Source organism: Oncorhynchus mykiss, chromosome 17 (genome assembly GCF_057628025.1).
Source record: "Oncorhynchus mykiss isolate SJ-2025 chromosome 17, ASM5762802v1, whole genome shotgun sequence".
Taxonomy (NCBI): Eukaryota; Metazoa; Chordata; class Actinopteri; order Salmoniformes; family Salmonidae; genus Oncorhynchus; species Oncorhynchus mykiss.
Window position 1 is genome coordinate 21,394,320 of NC_143038.1, and position 24,564 is coordinate 21,418,883.

The 24,564-nt window shown below is 44.0% G+C and overlaps 1 protein-coding gene and 1 long non-coding RNA gene across 7 annotated transcripts in view; one reads left to right on the top strand and one right to left on the bottom strand.

Annotated features, from left to right (window-relative positions):
• The window catches only part of LOC149975859 (uncharacterized), a 944,026-nt gene that overhangs the window by 266,144 nt on the left and 653,318 nt on the right, over positions 1 to 24,564 (top strand). The window lies entirely within an intron of this gene.
• The window catches only part of LOC110493888 (solute carrier family 12 member 5), a 328,213-nt gene that overhangs the window by 5,792 nt on the left and 297,857 nt on the right, over positions 1 to 24,564 (bottom strand). For 3 of the 6 annotated variants that reach the window (XM_036949870.2, XM_090205036.1, XM_090205038.1), the window contains 2 exons: positions 18,661 to 18,860; positions 16,260 to 16,393 (listed from right to left, as the gene is read on the bottom strand). In XM_036949870.2, the coding sequence (XP_036805765.1) occupies positions 16,260 to 16,393; positions 18,661 to 18,860 (334 nt within the window). Of the gene's footprint in view, positions 1 to 16,259; positions 16,394 to 18,219; positions 18,284 to 18,660; positions 18,894 to 24,564 lie in introns of those variants that run through there. The other 3 variants (XM_090205034.1, XM_090205035.1, XM_090205037.1) reach the window with 2 other exon arrangements.

Sequence of the window (24,564 nt, forward strand, 5' to 3'; positions counted from 1 at the left end):
CCATCCCACATTGGGGAAGTGGGAGGTAAGGTTCATGTTCCACCAGACTACCCTCCACCCCTCTCCCAGAATACCTCTTCAGCCCTCTTCAGCCCACTACCCCAGTGTGGTGGACACAAAAAAGCAAACAAAAACTAAAAAACAAAAACAAGTCAGATACTTATTTGTAACGACACAGATTTTATGGGCAGATAAGCTGTGTGAAGATGACTTAAGACATACTCCATGGGAGTATGAGTAAAGCTATAGTATGTTAATTTACAGATCCTACAGAAAGATGCTGTGGAAGCCAGGGGGCTGATGCTGTTGTAGTCCATGTGGGGTCAAACAACATTAGGAGGGCTAGCTCGGAACTGCTGAAAATGTATTTTTAAAAACTCTAGCTTTGAAAGTTTCTAAAAAAGCAGCCAATTATTTCAGGCCAGGTACCATCGTTGGACCGCGTCTGTGAAAGATTCATCAGCAGGCTACTGGCATTACACACCTGGCGAAAAGATTACTGTAGCTTTGTTGGTGTTACCCTTTCTATGAGCTTATAATATAAACTACACCACGAAACGTACTGTTTACTTGACTTTAATCATATTTAATCATACATGTAACAGCAGTTTACAGCACTTTCTTCCTCTCCCCAATTCACTTAAACTATATTTATTTATTTCCCTTGGGCTTCACCTGAGTACCCCCTAGTGGCTGGAATACAACTGTATTAAGCCCCTTACATTGGCATAACGTTTAGAGATAACTTTGTCACCTTCTGGAAACAGAAGACGCTTTACAGGAATGACAGAGTCCATCCAAATCATCTTGGCTACTAGACAATGACTTATCAATGAACCAAGCCCTGCTCAGATAATCCCTACCATTGTGTCTCTGAGTTGTCGTAGTGCTGCAGCAAATGTACATTGTCCCATGAACGTTGGAAGTCATAATATAAATCCTGTTCGGGCTAGGAGCAAGTATATGTATGTCCGGATGAAAAGCGTGCCCAAAGTAAACTGTCTGCTACTCAGACCCAGAAGCTAATATATGCATATTATTAGTAGATTTGGATGGGAAACACTGAAGTTTCTAAAACTGTTTGAATGATGTCTGTGAGTATAACAGAACTTATTTGGTAGGCAAAACCCAGAGGACAAACCATCCAGGATTTTTTTTTTGTTGAGGTCACTCTCTTTTCAATGGGTATTCTATGGGGACTTGGATTTCTAAGGCACTTGCTTGCAGTTCCTATCACTTCCACTGGATGTCAACAGTCTCTAGAAATTGGTTGATGTTTTTCCTTTGTGTAATGAAGAAGTAGGGCAGTTCAGAAAGAGGGCCGAGTGAAGTGTACTGTTTGTTAGAGGCGCGTGACCTGAGAGCACGCTCCACATTGTTTTCGTCCGGTATTGAACACAGTTTATCCCGTCTTAAATTGTATCGATTATTTATGTTAAAATGTACCTAAAGTTGCATTAGGAAAGTTGTTTGAAATGTTTGGACAAAGATTACAGGTAACTTATGAGATATTTTGTAGTCATATTGCGCGAGTTGGAACCAGTGTTTTTCTGGATCAAACGTGCCAAATAAATGGACATTTTGGATATATAACGACGGAATTAATCGAACAAAAGGACCATTTGTGATGTTTATGGGACATATTGGAGTGCCAACAGAAGAAGCTTGTCAAAGGAAAGGCAGGAATTATATCTTTATTTCTGAGTTTCGTGTTGCGCCTGGCGGGTTGAAACATGATTGTCTGTGTTTGTTTGATGGGGTGCTATCCTCAGATAATAGCATGGTTTGCTTTCGCCATAAAGCCTTTTTGAAATCTGACATTTTGGCTGGATCAACAACAAGTTTACCTTTAATTTGGTGTATTGCAAGTGTGATTTCATGAAAGTTTAATATTTATTGTAATTTAATTTGAATTTAGCGCTCTGCCATTTCACCGGATGTTGTCAAGGGGTTCCGCTAGCAGAAGGTTTATAAGTAACCCAATTTATGTCCCTCTAAGTCCCTGAATGCGTCTGTCAATCCTATAGCTATTGTATGCAGTAATCATATGTCTATGAACCAGAGTTAAACTATTATCACTGAGGCAGTGTGCCCTAGTAGGAAGTTCACTGTGTGCAGCTCACCCTGCGCTATCAGCTCAAATATAAATATAACTTTCATGTCTACTTCTGATAAGATGCTCAGTAAAACAATCAAGCGTCCCCAAAAAATGCTAAAAATAGCCGACATTAACATCCTGTATGTAGCCTAAGAAACAAGGTTAATGAAATCGACAACTTGCTAGTAACAGATGACATTCATATACTGATCTCTGAAACTCACTTAGATAATACCTTTGATGGTATAGTGGTAGGAATACATAGTTATAACACGCAAAAAGAAATGCTAACAGTGGGTGGTGTTGTGGTTTATATTCCAGTTAAGCGTAGAGAGGATCTCATGTCAAATACTGTTGAAGTAATATGGATACAGGTTCATCTGCCCCACATAAAACCCATTCTTGTATGAATCTGCTATAGACCACCAAGCGCTAACAGTCAGTATCTGGATAATATGTGTAAAATGCTTGATAATATATGTGATATCAACAGAGAGGTATAGAGGGCTTGCAGTTGCATCACAAATCACCTAGCAACCGCACAAGGCACCATGTTGGAAGATCAGTCAGTCTGGGGAAAGTCCTCCAATTGTTCACATGGCTGGCTGCATTTTGCTTTCAGATTGCCCATTATTTTACTTTTTTTGAAGGATCCAGAAAACAGAGGCAGTGGGAGAACCTATTCAAGTAAAAACATATATTTTGAAAATGATAGCTACAGGAATTTTGTGTGCAGGCTAACACAAATGAGCTGCTAACATAATGTTTGCTAGCTTGCTAGCTACAGTAGCTAACTAACTTTACATACTGTATAGCTAGCCGTGTGAATTAAATATCACCAGTTAGCTAACTTCATATTAGCTAGTTAGTTAGCCTGTTTCTTTGATGTTTTCTGTCCTCGGATACAGAGAGCTGTGTAACCCTGTCTGCAGATGAGGTCCCAATGAATGTTGCAAGAGAATAAGGGTAAATCCTTGTATACCAAGAATTATGTGTACCTATGTTAGCACATTTTGCAAACGAAAATACAGTTTAAAAGTCAATGTACTTTATAAACCTACTACAACTGGAGCAGGCCAACCCAGCTGGATGTGCAGGCTTCTGTTCTAGCCCAGCACTAACACCTGATTGAATTTATCAAACCTAATTAGTTGATAATCAAGTGTGCTATTGCTTGGCTGGAACAGAAGTCTGCTCACCCAGTAGATCAGGGATCAGTGGAGTGAGGTTAACTTTTTTTTGTTCAACTGAAATGATGTTTTACTAATAGCCCACTTGTTACTAAGATGTCTTACCTTCACATACGAGTTAGACTACTTATTATTATACACATTTTTAAAATAGTGTTGATTCTGAAGTGTTTACTTGTTTTAATTGTTAACTATTTTTCAAGATGAAATTGTGATAACTTTGATTAATCACATCTCACAATCCTGCAATAGAAGAGGGTAAGGGAATCTAACTCGAATTTGTCTGTTATTTTTCTCAAATGAACATTACCTACATTTTTGTTCAGTTGTAAGCTCTCCAATTAGTTTTATTTGATTGTCACTCTTTTATCAGGATATCAGCCATGTGAACCCATTTTGCAGCTGATAACGGCATGCAACGCCAATGCAACCATAAGCCTACAGCAGTGGTTCCCAACTCCAGTCATTGAGTCCCCACAGCACATTTTTGTTGCAGCCCCAGACAAACATAGCTGATTCAACTCATTGAGGGCCTGATGATTAGTGTACAAGATGAATCAGGTGTGCTTTTCTGGGATAACAATAAAACTCTGTACTGTTGGGGAGACTTGAGGACCGGAGTTGGGAACCACTGGCCTACAGTATGATGGCATTAGCCCAGCGTTTCCCAAACTCAGTCCTCAGGACCAAAAGGAGTGCATGTTTTTTTTCTTCTCCCTAACACTACACAGGTGATTCAAATTATTCTAAGCTTGCTGATTAGATTATTATTTGAATCAGCTCAGATGTGTGGTACTAGGTTAAAAACCAAAACGTGCACCCCTTGGAGTCCCGAGGGCCGAGTTTGGGAAACCCTGCGATTAGCCATATGGGCATTTGCAATTCACCCTTGACATTGTGCATCTGAAGCGGAGAATAGCTTAACTCACATATTGTTGGGCTATATGTTCTCAATTTAAATACGATACCAATAGACAATGTGTACGAGGCTAATCATTATACTAGATCAATGGTACTCATTGTGCAGCCCGCAGGCCGAGCCCTAAATTTGCGGCTCGCAGTGATTTTCCTATTTTCCATTCATAATACATAACAATGATACAATTTCAATTCAATGTGTTTACTGCAGGCCTGAATCACTTCATTGAATATATCTATTGTTCACTGGACGGCAGATAGATGGCAGTATAGTGCAGCTGCTCAGCTACAGCGACCGACACATCTCAGTTTGCTACTAGGTATTTTTGCAGTCTGGTCAACATGGATCATTTTATTGTAGAAAAGAAACGTACATCTATTGACAATGAAAATGTAGGGGAAGAGCTGGAGAACAAGCTGTGAATGAGCAACCACCGGAGAACCAGGAAAATCAGGAAGATGGCGGCGGGGAAATGCAGATAGCTAACGTAGCTAGCGTGGCTAAATTGGCTCTGGTGGCTAAGAGAAGGATACGATCGATTCAAGAAGAACACAGAAAGTTCCAAGAGAAATGGACAGGCAAGTATTTTTTTTGTACTGCATGATGAGACTAGCTCACTTTGTCTTATTTGCTTAAAGGACAGCTCAAAGGACCACAACAAATGGACAGATCTAGCACTGTTGCAGAGAAAACGACAGAGGCAACATATGAGATTGCTTGGAGACTCGTGAGAAACAAGAAGGCCTTCACAGACGCCTCAGCCAAAATATTGTATGCAATTTTCACAAACAAGGAAGCTATTTCAAAGCAATTTAAGGGACTGCAACTCAGACTCGACCATAACAAGACATCGGTGAGGACATCGGTGAGTAACTGATAACTGACATATCCGTGGTGCCATGTTTTAGTATTGCGCTTGACAAAAGCACAGATGTATGTGACATTGCTAAATTATGTGTTTGGGTCCGCTTCCCTCAAAACAAGTCATTCAGAGAGGAACTTATGTTTACTGCCCCTTCAGGTACAAACACGAGGAGAGGATACTCTGAAAGCCCTATTGTTTGCTGATAATAATATTGACTGATAATAATATTGAAATTTGGCTTCTGTGTGCACTGACGGCAACCCAAACATGCGAGGGAAGGAGAAGGGCCTGATGAGAAAGGGACAGGATATTCAAAATTTCTTACGTTTCATTCATCAGGAAGCACTTGTGGCTGAACTCAAAGACTGTGACTTACAGAATGTGATGCAGTAAGTTATGTGCATGGTGAACAATATTATTGCCAGGGCACTGAATCACTGTCAATTACGCGAGTTGCTGGAGGAATACGGTGACTTGATATTTCACAGTGAGGTGAGATGGCTGTCTTGTGGAAGAGTTTCGGAAAGATTTCTCTCTCTCCTCCCTCAAATCCTTGAATTTGTTGAAAGCAAGGGGAGAGAGGAGTCAGAGCTGGATGATCGACAGTGGATATTAAGCTGGCTTTTCCACCTGCCAACAGTAGCGATGACGCTGTGAGTCAAGAACAGGTGAAATGTTTAATAAAACAACAAACATGAAACAAGACAGCTTAACAGTGGCGAGATAGCGTAAAAACAGGAAACAATACCGACTGAGGAATGAACATACAGTGGGGCAAAAAAGTATTTAGTCAGCCACCAATTGTGCAAGTTGAGAGAGGCCTGTAATTTTCATCATAGGTACACTTCAACTATGACAGACCAAAAAAATCTGACTGAATCTGCAATAGGTAAGCAGCTTGGTTTGAAGAAATCAACTGTGGGAGCAATTATTAGGAAATGGAAGACATACAAGACCACTGATAATCTCCCTCGATCTGGGGCTCCACACAAGATCTCACCCCGTGGGGTCAAAATGATCACAAGGGGGGGCCTCCCGGGTGGCGCAGTGGTTAAGGGCGCTGTACTGCAGCGCCAGCTGTGCCATCAGAGTCCCTGGGTTCGCGCCCAGGCTCTGTCGTAACCAGCCGCGACCGGGAGGTCCGTGGGGCGACGCACAATTGGCCTAGCGTCGCCCGGGTTAGGGAGGGCTTGGTCGGTAGGGGTGTCCTTGTCTCATCGCGCACCAGCGACTCCTGTGGAGGGCTGGGCGCAGTGTGCGCTAACCAAGGTGGCCAGGTGCACGGTGTTTCCTCCGGCGCATTGGTGCGGCTGGCTTCCGGGTTGGATGCGTGCTGTGTTAAGAAGCAGTGCGGCTTGGTTGGGTTGTGTATCGGAGGACGCATGACTTTCAACCTTCGTCTCTCCCGAGCCCGTACGGGAGTTGTAGCGATGAGACAAGATAGTAGCTACTACAACAATTGGATACCACGAAATTGGGGAGAAAAAGGGGTAAAATTCAAAAAAATAAATAAATAAATAAATAAAAATGATCACAAGAACGGTGAGCAAAAATCCCAGAACCACACGGGGGGACCTAGTGAATGACCTGCAGAGAGCTGGGACCAAAGTAACAAAGCCTACCATCAGTAACACACTACACCGCCAGGGACTCAAATCCTGCAGTGCCAGACGTGTCCCCCTGCTTAAGCCAGTACATGTCCAGGCCCGTCTGAAGTTTGCTAGAGAGCATTTGGATGATCTAGAAGAAGATTGGGAGAATGTCATATGGTCAGATGAAACCAAAATAGAACATTCTGGTAAAAACTCAACTCGTCGTGTTTGGAGAACAAAGAATGATGAGTTGCATCCAAAGAACACCATACCTACTGTGAAGCATGGGAGTGGAAACATCATGCTTTGGGGCTGTTTTTCTGCAAAGGGACCAGGAATACTGATCTGTGTAAAGGAAAGAATAAATGGGGCCATGTATCGTGAGATTTTGAGTGAAAACCTCCTTCCATCAGCAAGGGCATTGAAGATGAAACGTGGCTGGGTCTTTCAGCATGACAATGATCCCAAACACACTGCCCGGGCAACGGAGTGGCTTCGTAAGAAGCATTTCAAGGTCCTGGAGTTGGCTAGCCAGTCTCCAGATCTCAACCCCATAGAAAATCTTTGGAGGGAGTTGAAAGTCCGTGTTGCCCAGCAAACAGCCCCAACACATGCTCTAGAGGAGATCTGCATGGAGGAATGGGCCAAAATACCAGCAACAGTGTGTGAAAACCTTGTGAAGATATACAGAAAACGTTTGACCTCTGTCATTGCCAACAAAGGGTATATAACAAAGTATTGAGATAAACTTTTGTTATTGACCAAATACTTATTTTCCACCATAATTTGCAAATAAATTCATAAAAAATCCTACAATGTGATTTTCTGGATTTTTTTCTTCTCATTTTGTCTGTCACAGTTGAAGTGTAACTATGATGAAAATTACAGGCCTCTCTCATCTTTTTAAGTGGGAGAACTTACTAAATACTTTTTTTTGCCCCACTGTAAGGGTGGGACATATAAAGGGGAGGTAATGAGGAAGGTAATGGAGTCCAGGTGTGAATCATGATGATCTGCAGGTGTGCGTAATGAATGATGTCAGATGTGCGTAATGATGAATCCCAGGACCGGTTGTTAGTATTCTGGCAACATTGCGCGCCGGAGGAGAGGAGCAGACGTGACAGTACCCCCCCTCTGATGCGCGGCACCTGCCGCAGGCTGACGCTGACCAGGGTGGCGACCCCAAAGAAGTGGAAAGCATGGATGATGTTGGGATCCAGAATGTCTTCCAGCGGAACCTAACACCGCTCCTCTGGGCCATACCCCTCCCAGTCCACCAGATACTGGAGTTGACCCCCCACGATGCCGTGAGTCCAGTACGGATCTGACAGCATACGCCGTACTCCCCTCGATGTCCAGGGGAGGTGGTGGGGTGTCGTGGGGGACAGCATCAGCTAGGGGACCAGGAACCACCGGCCTGAGAGAAGGGAGACATGAAACGAGGATGAGATACGATAGTGACTAGGCAACTGTAACCTATATGTCACCTCATTGACCCTACGGAGAACCTTGAACAGCCCCACAAACTGGGGGCTCAGTTTCTTGCAGCGCAGGTGGAGTGGGAGGATCCTGGTAGAGAGCCAGATGCGATCCCCAGGGTGGAACAGGGGTCTCACTGTGGTGGCGGTCTGCCTGTTCCTTTTGACGATGGATGGCATGCTGGAGTCTAACATGCTCATCACTCCACACTTCTGCGTGTGCGGAACCACTGATGAATTGCATGAGCTTCGGTCTGGAGGCCAGGGCCGGCTGAAAACCCAGAACACACTGGAAGGGGGTCAACCCAGTGGAAGAGCGTCAACCCAGTGGAAGAGCGACACAGCGAGTTCTGGGCATACTCTGTCCTTGGAAAGAATCGTTCCCACGCACCCTGCCGGTCCTGAGAGTGACTCCTCAGGAACCTCCCCAGCTCCTGGTTCATCCTCTCCATGGTAACCCGGAAGTGAGGCTGACTGTGACCCAGAGCTTCTCCATGAAGGCCCTCCATACTCGTGATGTTAATTGGGGGCCACGGTTGGAAACTATGTACTCCGGAAGGCCATAATGCTGGAAGACCTGCTGGAAGAGTGGTGGTGAATTGTGGTGAAACCGTCAGAGTAGAGATCAGTTACAAATTCGATGGATAGATGAGACCAGGGTCGCTGAGGCATGGGAAGCGGCAAGAGCTTCCCCACTGGTGCATTCCAGGGGGACTTAGTTTGGGCACATACGGAACAGGAGTTTACATAACGAGTTACATCCTCCGCCAAGGTGGGCCACCAAAACTTCTCAGCGATGGAGTGGATAGTGCGAGAAATACCTGGATGTCCAGTGACGAAAGCTGTGTGTGCCCAGGTCAGCAGCTGATCCCTTATCCCTGTGGGAATGTAGATGCGCTCAGGAGGACAGTTCAGGAGTGCGGTCTCCCTCTCTCAAGCCTGGCGAATGTCCACACCTACGTCCCAGGCCACTGGACCTACAACTCGAGAGGATGGGATTATAGGGGCACTCTAGACTGGTCAAGAGCCATGTGTCCTCCGAAACACGACCCAACCACAATGCCCACTTAACCTAGAAGCCAGCTACAATAATGTGTCGGATGAAACACAGTACACCTAGCACAGTGTCAGCGTGCATGCGTCTGTCCTGCCACAGGAGTCGCTAGAGCGTGATGAGACAAGGACATCCCTGCCGGCCAAACCCTCCCCTAACCCGGACGACGCTGGGCTAATTGTACGTCGCCCCATGGGTCTCCCGGTCGCGGCCGGCTGCGACAGATCCTGGATTCTAACCAGGATTTCTAGTGGCACATCTAGCAACTTCTATGTACTGCCTTAAGACCACTGTGCTACCCGGGAGGCCGGATATTGCTCCTACTTGCCATCTCTTCAATCTAAGCCTGGGAAGCAAGAATTCATTCCTCTACCCAATAATAGTAAAGCACCCTTTACTGGCTCAAATAGCTGACCAATCAGCCTGTTACCAACCCGTAGTAAACTTTAGTAAAAAATTATGTTTGACCAGAAACAATGCTATTTTACAGGACAGGGCATTCAACATGCATCGCACTTACACAAACGACTGATGATTGGCTGAAAGAAGTTGATAATAAAAAATATTGTGAGAGCTGTATTGTTAGACTTCAGTGAGGCTTTTGACATTATCCATCATAGTATTCTGCTGACAAAAAAAAGTATACATTGCATTCAGAAAGTATTCAGACCCCTTGACTTTTTTCAATTTAGGTACTTTACAGCCTTATTCTATAAGATATTTTTTTTACATCTCATAATTCTGCACAAAATACCCCATAATGACAAAGCAAAAGCAGTTTTTTTTAAATGCTTGCAAATGTATTAAAAATAAAAAATAAACTGAAATATCACATTTACATAAGTATTCAGACCCTTTACTCAGTACTTTGCTGAAGCACCTTTGGCAGCAATTACAGCCTAGTGTCTTCTTGGTATCTACAAGCTTGGCACACCTGTATTTGAGAAGTTCCATTGTTTTTTGCAGATCCTCTTAAGCTCTGTCTGGTTGTATTTTGAGCATCGCTGCACAGCTATTTTCAGGTCTCTCCAAAGATGTTTGATGGGTTCAAGTCTGGGCTACTCAAGGACATTCAGAGACATGTCCCGAAGCCCGAAGCCACTCCTGAGTTGTCTTGGCTGTATGCTTAGAGTTGTTGTCCTGTTGAAAGGTGAACCTTCTCCCCAGTCTGAGGTCACAAGTACTTTGGAGAAGATTTTCGTCAAGGATCTTTCTGTACTTTGCTACGTTCATATTTGCCTCAATCCTGACTAGTCTCCCAGTCCCTGTCGCTGAAAGACATCCCCACAGCATGATGCTGCCACCACCATGCTTCACCGTAGGGATGGTGTCGGGTTTCCTCCAGACGTGACGCTTGGCATTCAGGCCAAATAGTTTGAGGCCATTCAGGCCATGGTCTGAGTTCTTTATGAGCCTTTTGGCAAACTCCAAACGGGCTGTAATGTGCCTTTTACTGAGGAGTGGCTTCTGTCTGACCACTCTACCATAAAGGCCTGATTGGTGGAGTGCTGCAGAGATGGTTGTTCTTCTGGAAGTTTCTCCCATCGCCACAGAAGAACTCTGAAGCTTTGTTAGGGTGACCATCAGGTTCTTGGTCCTTCTCCCCTGATAGCACAGTTTGGCCGGGCGGCCAGCTCTAGGATGAGCCTTGGTGGTTACAAACTTCTTCCATTTAAGAATGATGGAGGCCACTGTGTTCTAGGGGACCTTCAATGCTGCAGACATTTTTTGGTATCCTTCCTCAGATCTGTGCCTCAACACAATCCTGGTTCAGAGCTCTACAGACAATTCCTTCGACCTCATGGCTTGGTTTTTTCTCTGACATGCACTGTCAACTGTGGGACTTTATATAGACAGCCTTTCCAAATCATGTGAAATCAATATATCACAAGTGGACTCCAATCAAGTTGTAGAAACATCTCAAGGATGATCAATGGAAACAGGATGCACCTGAGCTCAATTTCGAATTTCATAGCAAATGGCCTGAATACTCTAAATAAGGTAATTCTGTTTAAAACATTTTATACATTTGAAAACATTTATTGTGGATTGAGAGTTCCCTGTCTAACAGAACACAGTGTTATTTAATGGTAGCCTCAACAACATTATCCAGGTAGAATCAGGCATTTCCCAGGGCAGCTGTCTAGGCCCCTTACTTTTTTCAATTTTTTCTAACGTAATGACCTGACACTGGCTCTGAGTAAAGCCTGTGTGTCTATGTATCTGGATGACTCAACACTATACACGCCAGATACTACATCGAGTGAAATCACTGCAATACTTAACAGCTGCAGTCAGTGTCAGAATGGGTGGCAAGAAAAAAGTTAGTCCTAAATATTTCTAAATCTAAATGGATTGTATTTGGGGAAAATCATTAACTAAACCATAAATCTCAACAAATTATTGTAATGAATAATGTGGAAATTGAGTTGATGAGACTATTCTGCTTGGAGTAACTGTTAAGGTCAAAACATATTGATGCAACAGTAGCTATGATGGGGAAAGGTCTGTCCATAATAAAGCATTACTCTGCCTTCTTAACAACAATATAAACAAGGCAGGGCCTACAGGCCCGAGTTTTGTCACACCTGGACTACTGCTCAGTCGTGTGGCCAGGTGCCACAGAGAGGGAATTCGGAAAATTACAACTGGCCCAGAGGCACAGCAGCACAGCTGGCCCTTAAATATAAACTTAAAGCTAACATTAATAATATGCATGTCAATCTCTTATGGCCCTATGTAGAGGAGAGATTTACTTCATCACTTCTTGTTTTTGTAAGAAGTATTGACATGTTGAATGCACCAAGCTGTCTGTTTAAACTACTAGAACACAGCTCAGACACCCATGCATATCCCACAAGACATGCCACCAGAGGTCTCTTCACAGTCCCCAAGTACAGAACAGAGTATAGGAGGCGCACCATACTACATAGATCCATGGCTACATGGAACTCTATTCCACATCAGATTGAAATAACATAAAAACACACCTAATGGAACAACTTGGACTGTGAAGATTCACACACCCTGGTACAAACACACCAGTGAAGGCTCCTCTGAGGAGGGTGGGGAGGACCATCTTCCTCAAATAATTTTAATAAAAATAGTGAAAAATGAAAAAAATATCTTGAAAATATGTCACCAAATAATTGATAAAAAACACTGTTTTGCAAATAAGGTCTATAGTAACTTCAACAGCATTCTCTGGGGTAGCACTATGGTGTAGCCGGAGCACAGCTAGCTTCCGTTTTCCTAGGAGGCTCGTTGGCCTTACCCCCTTCCATAGACCTATATGGTAATTATGAGTAGCCAGTAGCTAGCTAGCTACCAGCATGAGTGTACAGTTTTCATCACCAGAATGGCAGAATGGCCAACTCTACCAAAAATATTGTGTTGACTTTTTGCTGAAAAACCCGTTTCATTCTCTGGGATAAATGGAAAAGGTGCAAATTAAACAGAGGGTTGACCTCTGCTTGAGATCAGTTTCATGAAGAAGGATGAAAAGAAGAGGTACCAATTGGTATCAAAAGTATAGCTGGTTAACAGAGAGCCTTTCATCAAGCCGCCTGTATTGCTGGCCTTATCTGCTTTTTGGAAAGTCTAAACCTTGTGAAAGGGGGGTACAGTGACCTGAAGAACATTGATTGTTCAGCTAAAAGGCATAACAAAAGCACAGAGCATATAAATGTCTGCATCAGATTCAAGTTTCTCTGAAAAAAACACACCAATCATGTGGAGGAAGTTATGCGTATTTAAACTGCGCAACACAATGAGAAAGTAAAGACTCAATCAGCATTTTGGTACACCAGAAGTACATTCATTTCCAATGGAACGCTGCGTTTGCCTTGCAGCATTGCGTTGCAGAGGAAGTTGCAGTGGGTTCTGTGTGGTGCATACATTGGATTTATCTAGCGTATGGGTCAAACTGTATGCATAGTCTGACAGAAATGGTAGCTGTAGGTGAATGTTGAACTTTTGTTGCACACATATCCAGATGATGCTGTATACCATTTTGCGCAATAACACTAGGTGTGATTGAGTCATGAGAAGAAACAGGGATGTTCTCAACACACTGCATTTTTGGGTAAGGTAATGAGGTAATTGCACATTAAGATGCTTTATTAAATTGGAGTGGCCATCAGAAAGCCTTGACGAGATTAAAGAGAGTGATTTTTGATAACATTAAGGATTTATAGTCCATTTGTGTATCTGGAGAAAATGTAGTATACAGTATTATGTGAAGAAATAGCCCAATAGTTTATCACATTTTAAGCTGAACATTCTAATCGGTTGCGTCCGCCTCATTGCGTAAGTAAACAACATTTTTTGGAATGCTAGTGGATGTATTCATTTGGGATCTATCGCATCCCACAACTGTCCCATTCTATGTTGGAATATTTACTTCTCACACAGAATAGAATAGGTCAACTTTTGTACTATGGGGGATAGTAGATTGACATAGGCTAGTTATTTTGCTGTTCGTTAGGCCTACTCATGTTGTTGGCTGATGAAAAGTAAATGTGGAAAGGTTTTTCAATATCTTCAATATGCACCTTGGAATTGGATAAGGACGAATGCAGTTGCGTCCCCAAAGTGTCTGTCTTTACTTGTAGCCTGAGAAAGACCCGATCACGTGATGGAGGGCCATGTGAGTAAGAGGTGCTTCAGAGCATGACCATTGGCCATAAAAGGCATGGATTTTTTAGGGTGTGTTACGGCCACACAAAGGGGATATCGGCGGGAAATTTGAGGCATTATCAAGTGCTTGTCAAATTGTGAATGAGAGACTTTTGAAGTGTGTACAGCCTACACAGAGCTCATGCCTTTCAAGATACTTTTTTCAAATCATCATTAGAGTCGCATCATGCAGCCTTACAATGTATTAAACATGTAAACATATAGCCCAACCTAGTAGAACCACTAAAGTTACAACAATACCTCTAAATTAAGCATATATAGGAGTACCTAACCTCTCAACACAGAATGTGCACACTCACCAAAATCGTTTGGAGAAAATATCCTTTCTATTTTATTCAGCTTTGTTCAATTGTATTCTTCATACTATAAAATTATATAAAATAATGGCATGAAATTCTAACCAAATTGTGTCTCCTAAATTGATTTATTACACTTTTTAAAGGTCAATTACCGGTCAATTACCGTATATGCTTGACAATAACCGCTGGCTCTAGACCCATCATAGTCCATATACAACTTTTTTATACGTGATTAATCACTGTCATACCTTATAGGATCCAGAGTCCTGGTTAGGTTTAACGATAAGGAAAAACTCCAGACCTCAGGGGGGAAAAATGGTCAGTTATTGTCAGGTATGTGGATGATCAGGGATTTATTCAGGAACGTTTCTTGGGCTACATTAATGTGTCAACTTCATAGAGAAACTCGTTGCCCAAACCTACGATGGCGCAGCTGTAATGGAAAGTATCTGCTATCCTGTTCCCTGATTAAGAGGTGATGTTCCACTCCACTAGCATTGTCAACTCTCTCCTGACTTGAAATGAAGTGTCACGACTTCCGCCGAAGTCGGTCCCTCTCCTTGTTCGGGCGGCATTCGGCGGTCGAAGTCACCGGTCTTCTAGCCATCGCCGATCCACATTTCATTTTCCATTTGTTTTGTCTTTGTTTTCTACACACCTGGTTTCATTCCCCAATTACATGTTCATGTATTTAACCCTCTGCTTCCCCCATGTTTTTGTGCATGATTGTTTCTATGTTAATTCGGTACGTTGTGGCTGGTTTTCAACGGGTGCTGTTTACACCCGTGCGTAATTGATTACCATTTATTGTTGGTCAAGCATATGTTTACCATGTGCCTTTATTTTGAGTAAAGTACATTGCTCACTCATTCTGCTCTCCTGCGCCTGACTTTATGCACCAGCTGCACACACCTTCTGACATGAAGCCACGTCTCATGGCCCCGCTTATCCACTGGCACATTGAATGTTTTCTCTCCAAGCACTGTGAGCACCCCTATCAATTTTCTCTGATTACTGTATGTAGCGTCAATCACACACAGAAACACAATCACATTATTACACATCAATGATTTTACTCCTTGCTTGGACTAACTCATTCTTAGCTCTTTTGTCTAAATGTCTCTGTTCATTCCGTGCCTATACTGTGGGTCTCCCATCCTCGTCAATGTTTCAAGTCACCAGATTCCACTGAAACACACACATACTAACACACATAACATACACACTACACCTGGAGTGTGTGTTGGAGTATAGTGGCCAGAGGGCACACACTTAATGTGTTGTGAAATCTGTTGTAAAATATATTTTAATGTTTACAAATTGTACTATAATGTATATGACTGTAATAATTTTTGCTGGACCCCAGGCAAGAGTAGATGCTGCCTTGGCAGTGGCTAATGGGGGTCCATAATAAATACAAATACAAATAACTCCATACAGTGTGAAAATCAACGCCAAGTCCAACTTCAGACGCTCTCTAACAACCACTCCGATTTCCACCATTCACTCTAACCCTCACCTAAACTCTAAACCTATCTTACACCAGGTGCAATGTGCTTGTGCATCAGCAGTCTCTCAATTAGTTTACAATTTGCCACGTACATTTTTTGATTGGTAGCCAGCTATCTAAAATTGGCCAAATCCCAAACCGGCACAGGGGCCCTGAACTCCAGTTGCCCCCATTGATTTTGTTAGTCATTCTCACTCAGATATCATATAAACATGAAATAAGCCATGGCAAAATGTGCAACATTTTGGAAATTAGCTTTAAAACTGCAAAAATGTCTCTCCACCCCATGGCAAAATGAGTAGAATTGCATTCAATTTGTTATAAAATTGTGAAATTGCAGGAAATGAACTTTAAAACAAAAAATGTTCTCTCTGTCGCCAAGACAGGGGGCCATTAAAATGTTTTGCATCAAGGTAGGGAGACCCCTAACCAAATCTTGCTTAGAGCCCCCAAAAGGCTAGAGCCGGCCCTGTGCTTGAGAAAATAAATGTTTGTAACATGACCACCCTTGGAAGTTCCCTGAGAGTGAGAGAGAGCGATAGAGAAAGAAGGATACAGTTCTCGTCGCCCGCTCGGTTTTTGGGCGGCCCGGGCATGTTAAGGAGCACCAGCTTGGCCTCTGAGGATTTCTTCACGATGACACCATTCAGCCTCAGTGCTGTGTGCATGCGTCTCACATTGGACTGGTTTCTGTTGGAATAAACAAGATGGCCGCTACTGAGCTCCAAACCATAATTTGTTCATAATGCAGTATTATGTTTAGGCATTCAGTGAAACTAATACCCTTTCAGGCTACTAATTCACAAACAGCTAAAACAAATGGTCACTATTTCACTCATTAATTCCTTCACCAATGCAACCTTTGCTTTGCTGACTTGGTCTATGGAATCCTTGAGGAAATGTACAGCTGAAGTCGGAAGTTTACATACACCTTAGCCAAATACATTTAAACTCAGTTTTTCACAATTCCTGACATTTAATCCTAGTAAAAATTCCCTGTTTTAGGTCAGTTAGGATCACCACTTAATTTTAAGAAAGTGAAATGTCAGAATAATAGCAGACAGAACAATTTATTTCAGCTTTTATTTCTTTCATCACATTCCCAGTGGGTCAGAAGTTTACATACACTAAATTAGTATTTGGTAGCATTGCCTTTAAATTGCTCCTGACAGAGCTGGTGTAACTTAGTAAGGTTTGTAGGCCTCCTTGCTCGCACACACTTTTTCAGTTCGGCCCACAAATTTTCTATATGATTGAGGTCAAGGCTTTCGGATGGCCACTCCAATACCTTGACTTTGTTGTCCTTAAGCCATTATGCCACAACTTCGGAAGTATCCTTGGGGTCACTGTCCATTTGGAAGACCCATTTGCGACCAAGCTTTAACTTCCTGACTGATGCCTTGAGATGTTGCTTCAATATATCCACATAATGTTCCTGCCTCATGATGCCATCTATTTTGTGAAGTGCACCAGTCCCTCCTGCAGCAAAGTACCCCCACAACATGATGCTGCCACCCTCGTGCTTCACGTTTTGGATGGTGTTCTTCGGCTTGCAAACCTCCCCCTTTTTGCTCCAAACATAACGATGGTCATTATGGCCAAACAGTTCTATTTTTGTTTCATCAGAACTGAGGACATTTCTCCAAAAAGTACGATCTCTGTCCCCATGTGCAGTTGCAAACCATAGTCTTGCTTTTTTATGGCGGTTTTGGAGAAGCGGCTTCTTCCTTGCTGAGCGGCCTTTCAGGTTATGTCAATATAGGACTCGTTTTACTCTTGATATCGATACACTTGTACCTGTTTCCTCCAGCATATTCACAAGGTCCTTTGCTGTTGTTCTGGGATTGATTTGCACTTTTCGCACCAAAGTACGTTCATCTCTAGGAGACAGAACGGGTCTCTTTCCTGAGCGGTATGATGGCTGCGTGGTCCCATGGTGGTTATACTTATGTACTATTGTTTGTACAGATGAACGTGGTACCTTCAGGCGTTTGGAAATTTCTCCCAATGATGAACCAGACTTGTGGAGACCTACCATTTTTTTCTGAGGTCTTGGCTGATTTCTTTTGATTTTCCCTATGATGTCAAGCAAAGAGGCACTGAGTTTGAAGGTAGGCCTTGAAATACATCCACAGGTACACCACCAATTGACTCAAATGATGTCAATAAGCCTATCAGAAGCTTCTAAAGCTATGTCACCATTTTCCGGAATCTTCCAAGCTGTTTAAAGGCAAGGTCAACTTAGTGTATGTAAACCTCTGACCCACTGGAATTGTGATACAGTGAATTATAAGTTAAATAATCTGCCTGTAAACAATTGTTGAAAAAATTACTTGTGTCATGCACAAAGTAGATGTCCTAACCGACTTGCCGAAACTATAGTTTGTTAACAAGACATTTGTGGAGTGGTTGAAAAACAAGTTTTAATATTCCAACCTAAGTGTATGTAAACTTCCGACTTCAACTGTATATATATATAAAAAACAAAATCCACAAGATTACTATTTTTTCTACACCACTGTTTTATGTAAGCTCCACCAACATTTGAGCTACAGAAATACTTACAGGTTTTCCCACTCACTGCAGCATGACAAGGGAGAGAAACACAAGATTAAAGGTGAGAATGCAAACGGTCAAGTTTTCAAAAAAGAGCACTATTAATACAGAGAACACCATAATTTTGTTGAAAGTGCTCTTTTTTGAAAACTTAACTGCTGACATGGGATTGTATTAACAGTGGATTAATGAACAAAATACTAAAATATCGTTTTGGAGTGAACTATCACTTTATTAAGAGAACACCAATCAGAATGTTACTCTTCAAGAACTTTCGGTGCCAACATGGGAGTATACCAGTTTTTTTAAGGTGAAAAGAGACTTTGTATACTATTGACAACGTTTTGACCACTCGGGTCTTCATCAGAGCCTATAAACCAGTTTTGCCAAACCACACTCACGGCTTCATGTTGAAGATGTCTTTGATACCCTCCGGTGTGGAGGCGCCAGGCGGCTTGGCCAGCTCACCATCGGCCTTTTCCGTCCAGGTCATCTGGACCTGGGCAGACCCTGGGGTCTGGGCACCCCCTTCGGTGGCCGGGGTCAGGGTAGCCGGGTTGATGGGACTGGCCGGGGTGGTGCTGTCATGGATAAGCTGGACCTGAGGGGGAGGGGACACAGCGACAGAGACAGACTGAGATCACGAGACAGGGTGGGGAGAGACAAGGTGAGATGAGGCGAGGTGGAATAACAGAGTGAGTGTGAGGGTCAGAGGAGAGAGAAAGAGAGAGACATTATCAAGAAGGCCTTGATGTTGGTGGTCAGTCATACAATTGGGCTGATTAAAAAGGTCTGAAAAGGAACTTTTGAATCAACGCATCTGTAGCCTACTCACCTTACTATGACTTTTCATCGAGGACAGAAATTCAAAGGCAGACTGACCTTTTCCCTAATGTTACACACATTAAAAACACAGGTCTGCAGTGCATTGTACAGGTGTACAAAGTGACCTTCCCCACCTTCACCAGGATGTTAAAAGATGTTGCTGTTAGTGGCCTGTCCACCTCACCTCACAGGAGCAGCAGACCAGCCACCAACTCCCTGAGACAAATCAGACGCTCCTAGACCTGCACCCGGTGGCCCTTCACAGAGACTGGAGAACAGCCAGCAACACTAGCCCCCCACACCACCCTCCACCACTTCTCTCCCAGGAACTGCATGCAGATACATTGAGCTATGCCCAAGCCATATGCAATAAAAGAGGCCCCACACAGAGTTTGGAGCATCGCCAGCCACACTGCCCTCCACACCACCCTCTTCAATTCCCCCTAAAACCTCCCTCTCATGCTACCAGCTCTACTAGACCTGGCCCATCATAGTACAACTCAACCAGATCCTGCCCATCACAGCACAGCACAGCTCTACCAGAACTGCCCCATCACAGTACAGCTCAACCAGACCGGTCTATCACAGCACATCTCTACCAGACACTGCCCTTCACAGCACAGCTCAACCAGACCGGTCTATCACAGCACATCTCTACTAGACTCGGCCCTTCACAGCACATCTCTACTAGACCCGGCCCTTCACAGCACATCTCTACTAGACCCGGCCCTTCACAGCACATCTCTACTAGACCCGGCCCATCACAGCACAGCTCTACTGGACCCGGCCCACCTCAGCACAGCTCTACCAGACCTTTACCATCACAGCACAGCTCAACCAGACCGGTCTATCACAGCACATCTCTACCAGACTTGGCCTTTCACAGCACAGCTTATCCAGATGCGGTCCGCCTCAGCACATCTCTACCAGACTCGGCCCTTCACAGCACAGCTTATCCAGACGCGGTCCGCCTCAGCACATCTCTACCAGACTCGGCCCTTCACAGCACAGCTTATCCAGACGCGGTCCGCCTCAGCACATCTCTACCAGACTCGGCCCTTCATAGCACAGCTTATCCAGACGCGGTCCGCCTCAGCACATCTCTACCAGACTCGGCCCTTCACAGCACAGCTCAACCAGACCGGTCTATCACAGCACATCTCTACCAGACTCGGCCCTTCACATCACAGCTTAACCAGACGCGGTCCACCTCAGCACATCTCTACCGGACCTGACACATCACAGCACAGCACAGCTCTACCAGACCAGGCCCACCTCAACTCAGCCCAGTTCTACACAGCATTGACCACTACCATAGGGTCTGGCAAAACACCGTTGAGGTGGTGTGGACTGCACCACATGATGCAGTCCACACCATGTATCATTCAAATCATCAGCCTACATATGCTGAAAGTTTGGAGCTTCGCCAGACACACTCTTCTCCACAACCCCTCCTCATTTCCCCCCACAACCTCCCTCCCAGGCTACTTTTGGTCACCCTCCCTACTCCCATCCCCAGGACAGGCCTGGGACACTTCTGCCCCCCATGGCAGCCCCAACCTTGCAACAGGAGCCCCACCAAGACCTCCCGTGCACACCCAGAATGGAGCATTGGAAGCCACTCTGGTGGCTGGTCCTGACCTGTTCACCGGACGTACTACCTGTCCCAGACCTGCTGTTTTCAACTCTCTAGAGACAGCAGGAGTGGTAGAGATACTCTTAATGATCGGCTATGAAAAGCCAACTGACATTTACTCCTGAGGTGCTCAAATAAAACTGTGAAGGACCTCGGCGTTACTCTGGACCCTGATCTCTCTTTTGAAGAACATATCAAGACCATTTCAAGGACAGCTTTTTTCCATCTACGTAACATTGCAAAAATCTGAAACTTTCTGTCCAAAAATGATGCAGAAAAATTAATCCATGCTTTTGTCACTTCTAGGTTAGACTACTGCAATGCTCTACTTTCCGGCTACCCGGATAAAGCACTAAATAAACTTCAGTTAGTGCTAAATACGGCTGCTAGAATCCTGACTAGAACCAAAATATTTGATCATATTACTCCAGTGCTAGCCTCTCTACACTGGCTTCCTGTCAAAGCAAGGGCTGATTTCAAGGTTTTACTGCTAACCTACAAAGCATTACATGGGCTTGCTCCTACCTATCTCTCTGATTTGGTCCTGCCGTACATACCTACACGTACGCTACGGTCACAAGACGCAGGCCTCCTAATTGTCCCTAGAATTTCTAAGCAAACAGCTGGAGGCAGGGCTTTCTCCTATAGAGCTCCATTTTTATGGAACGGTCTGCCTACCCATGTCAGAGACGCAAACTCGGTCTCAACCTTTAAGTCTCTACTGAAGACTCATCTCTTCAGTGGGTCATATGATTGAGTGTAGTCTGGCCCAGGAGTGGGAGGGTGAACGGAAAGGCTCTGGAGCAACGAACCGCCCTTGCTGTCTCTGCCTGGCCGGTTCCCCTCTTTCCACTGGGATTCTCTGCCTCTAACCCTATTACAGGGGCTGAGTCACTGGCTTTACTGGGGCTCTCTCATGCCGTCCCTGGAGGGGGTGCTTCACCTGAGTGGGTTGAGTCACTGATGTGGTCATCCTGTCTGGGTTGGCGCCCCCCCCCCCCCCCTTGGGTTGTGCCGTGGCGGAGGTCTTTGTGGGCTATACTCAGCCTTGTCTCAGGATGGTAAGTTGGTGGTTGGAGATATCCCTCTAGTGGTGTGGGGGCTGTGCTTTGGCAAAGTGGGTGGGGTTATATCCTTCCTGTTTGGCCCTGTCCGGGGGTGTCCTCGGATGGGGCCACAGTGTCTCCTGACCCCTCCTGTCTCAGCCTCCAGTATTTATGCTGCAGTAGTTTATGTGTCGGGGGGCTAGGGTCAGTTTGTTATATCTGGAGTACTTCTCCTGTCCTATTCGGTGTCCTGTGTGAATCTAAGTGTGCGTTTTCTAATTCTCTCCTTCTCTCTTTCTCTCTCTCGGAGGACCTGAGCCCTAGGACCATGCCCCAGGACTACCTGACATGATGACTCCTTGCTGTCCCCAGTCCACCTGGCTGTGCTGCTGCTCCAGTTTCAACTGTTCTGCCTTATTATTATTTGACCATGCTGGTCATTTATGAACATTTGAACATCTTGGCCATGTTCTGTTATAATCTCCACCCGGCACAGCCAGAAGAGGACTGGCCATCCCACATATGCTCTCTCTAATTCTCTCTTTCTTTCTCTCTCTCGGAGGACCTGAGCCCTAGGACCATGCCCCAGGAATACCTGACATGATGACTCCTTGCTGTCCCCAGTCCACCTGACTCTGCTGCTGCTCCAGTTTCAACTGTTCTGCCTTATTATTATTCGACCATGCTGGTCATTTATGAACATTTGAACATCTTGACCATGTTTTGTTATAATCTCCACCCGGCACAGCCAGAAGAGGACTGGCCACCCCACATAGCCTGGTTCCTCTCTAGGTTTCTTCCTAGGTTTTGGCCTTTCTAGGGAGTTTTTCCTAGCCACCCTGCTTCTACACCTGCATTGCTTGCTGTTTGGGGTTTTAGGCTGGGTTTCTGTACAGCACTTTGAGATATCAGCTGATGTACGAAGGGCTATATAAATACATTTGATTTGATTTGACTTGCTGCACCCTTGACAACTACTGTGATTATTATTATTTGACCATGCTGGTCATTTATGAACATTTGAACATCTTGGCCATGTTCTGTTATAATCTCCACCTGGCACAGCCAGAAGAGGACTGGCCACCCCTCATAGCCTTGTTCCTCTCTAGGTTTCTTCCTAGGTTTTGGCCTTTCTAGGGAGTTTTTCCTAGCCACCGTGCTTCTACACCTGCAATGCTTGCTGTTTGGGATTTTAGGCTGGGTGTCTGTACAGCACTTTGAGATATCAGCTGATGTACAAAGGGCTATATAAATACATTTGATTTGATTTGGATTGAGCTCTGTCAACACTGTTCCCCCAGTTCTCACCCCAGCCCTTGCATCCAGCAACTTGGCGGAGGTCTGTCAAATGCTCAGTCTGCTTTGCTCTCACATGGTCGGACAGGGATCTAGGCAAAATCTCAGCTCACTCAACAAATTACTGCAGATGACCCTATGCCTGTTATCTCTGATGGGAATTATCTTAATACCCCCTCTAACTTTACATTTCATAGGGGTCTTGGGCTAATGCACCTAAATGGTCACAGAAATTGACACAATTGACATTTGGGTACAGGACTCATGTCCTGACATTCTGGTTCTCCCGGAAACATGGTTAAATGGTTCTGTCTCTGATAAAGATATTGAAGTAAATTATTCTAATGTATTTAGATGTGACAGATTACAGAAAGGATGAGGAGTGGGCATATATTTCTAATCTAATTTCATGGCATCCCAATCTTAAAATATTTCTGTTCCCAAGAAATTTGAACTCCTGGTTGTAGATGTGGCCATAAACCAGAATATACATTTATTTCTTGCTGGGATTTACTCTGGTTCCACTCTGATTTAGCCACTTTCTGCAGTATTCCTGACCCTGAGTTGGCTTTCGAAAATGTATCTTCAATATTTATTCCTATGGCAGATAAACATGCCCATTTTAAACAATTCAGAGTTAAAGATAGATCGAACTCTTTGTTTTCTTTTGAGTTATATGAGCTCATCCAGATGAGAAATCAGGCCTGGGCCAAAGCAAGGAAAACTGACTCTGTAGTGGACTGACAATCTTTCAGACAATTGAGAAACAGATGTACTATCTTGAATAACAAAGATAAATCAAGCTACTTTTTGAGCTCCATCTCTGACTCGGCTGGTGATCCTTCAAACTTTTGGAAAACAGTAAATGCACTTCAACATACAAATTCCTCTTCTTCCTCGACTAAGCAAGTTCTGTCTGGTTTTAACAATATTTTTCTCGTCAGGCTTTTTATTTGAGAAAAACAGTGGTATCGTTGACCCTGGTCAGTCAATCTGCAAGCCCTCCGCTGACTCGATGGTTAACCCGTCAACTTCTAGTGAATCTTTTCATTTCAACAACTTACTATCTGTGATGTGCTAGATTCCTTGCTGAAAATATATGTAAAAACTCCCCTGGAGCTGATATGCTCAATCAAAAATCTATTTTTTTTGCTGCAGCTTTCTGCCCCCCTAAATGCTGAATAATGAACCCATATTTTTACCTCATGATTATATCTGGTACAATCGCCAAGGTGGTGACCCTTGTGACCTAAATAATTATCAGCCTATTTCTAAACCTTCTTGCCAAGCTAAAATATTAGAATCCTTGATTAATTCTCAGCTAAGATCTTTCTTATCTAGGAAATATATTCTAAATGTGCATCAGTCGCGTTTTAGACCAAGTCATAGCACTATCTCTGCTGCATCCCTGGTCATAAAATGTGTGGTTAACTGTATGGATAAAAGGCAACATTGTGCTGCCCTCTTCATTGACCTGTCAAAGGCTTTCGATACTGTTGATC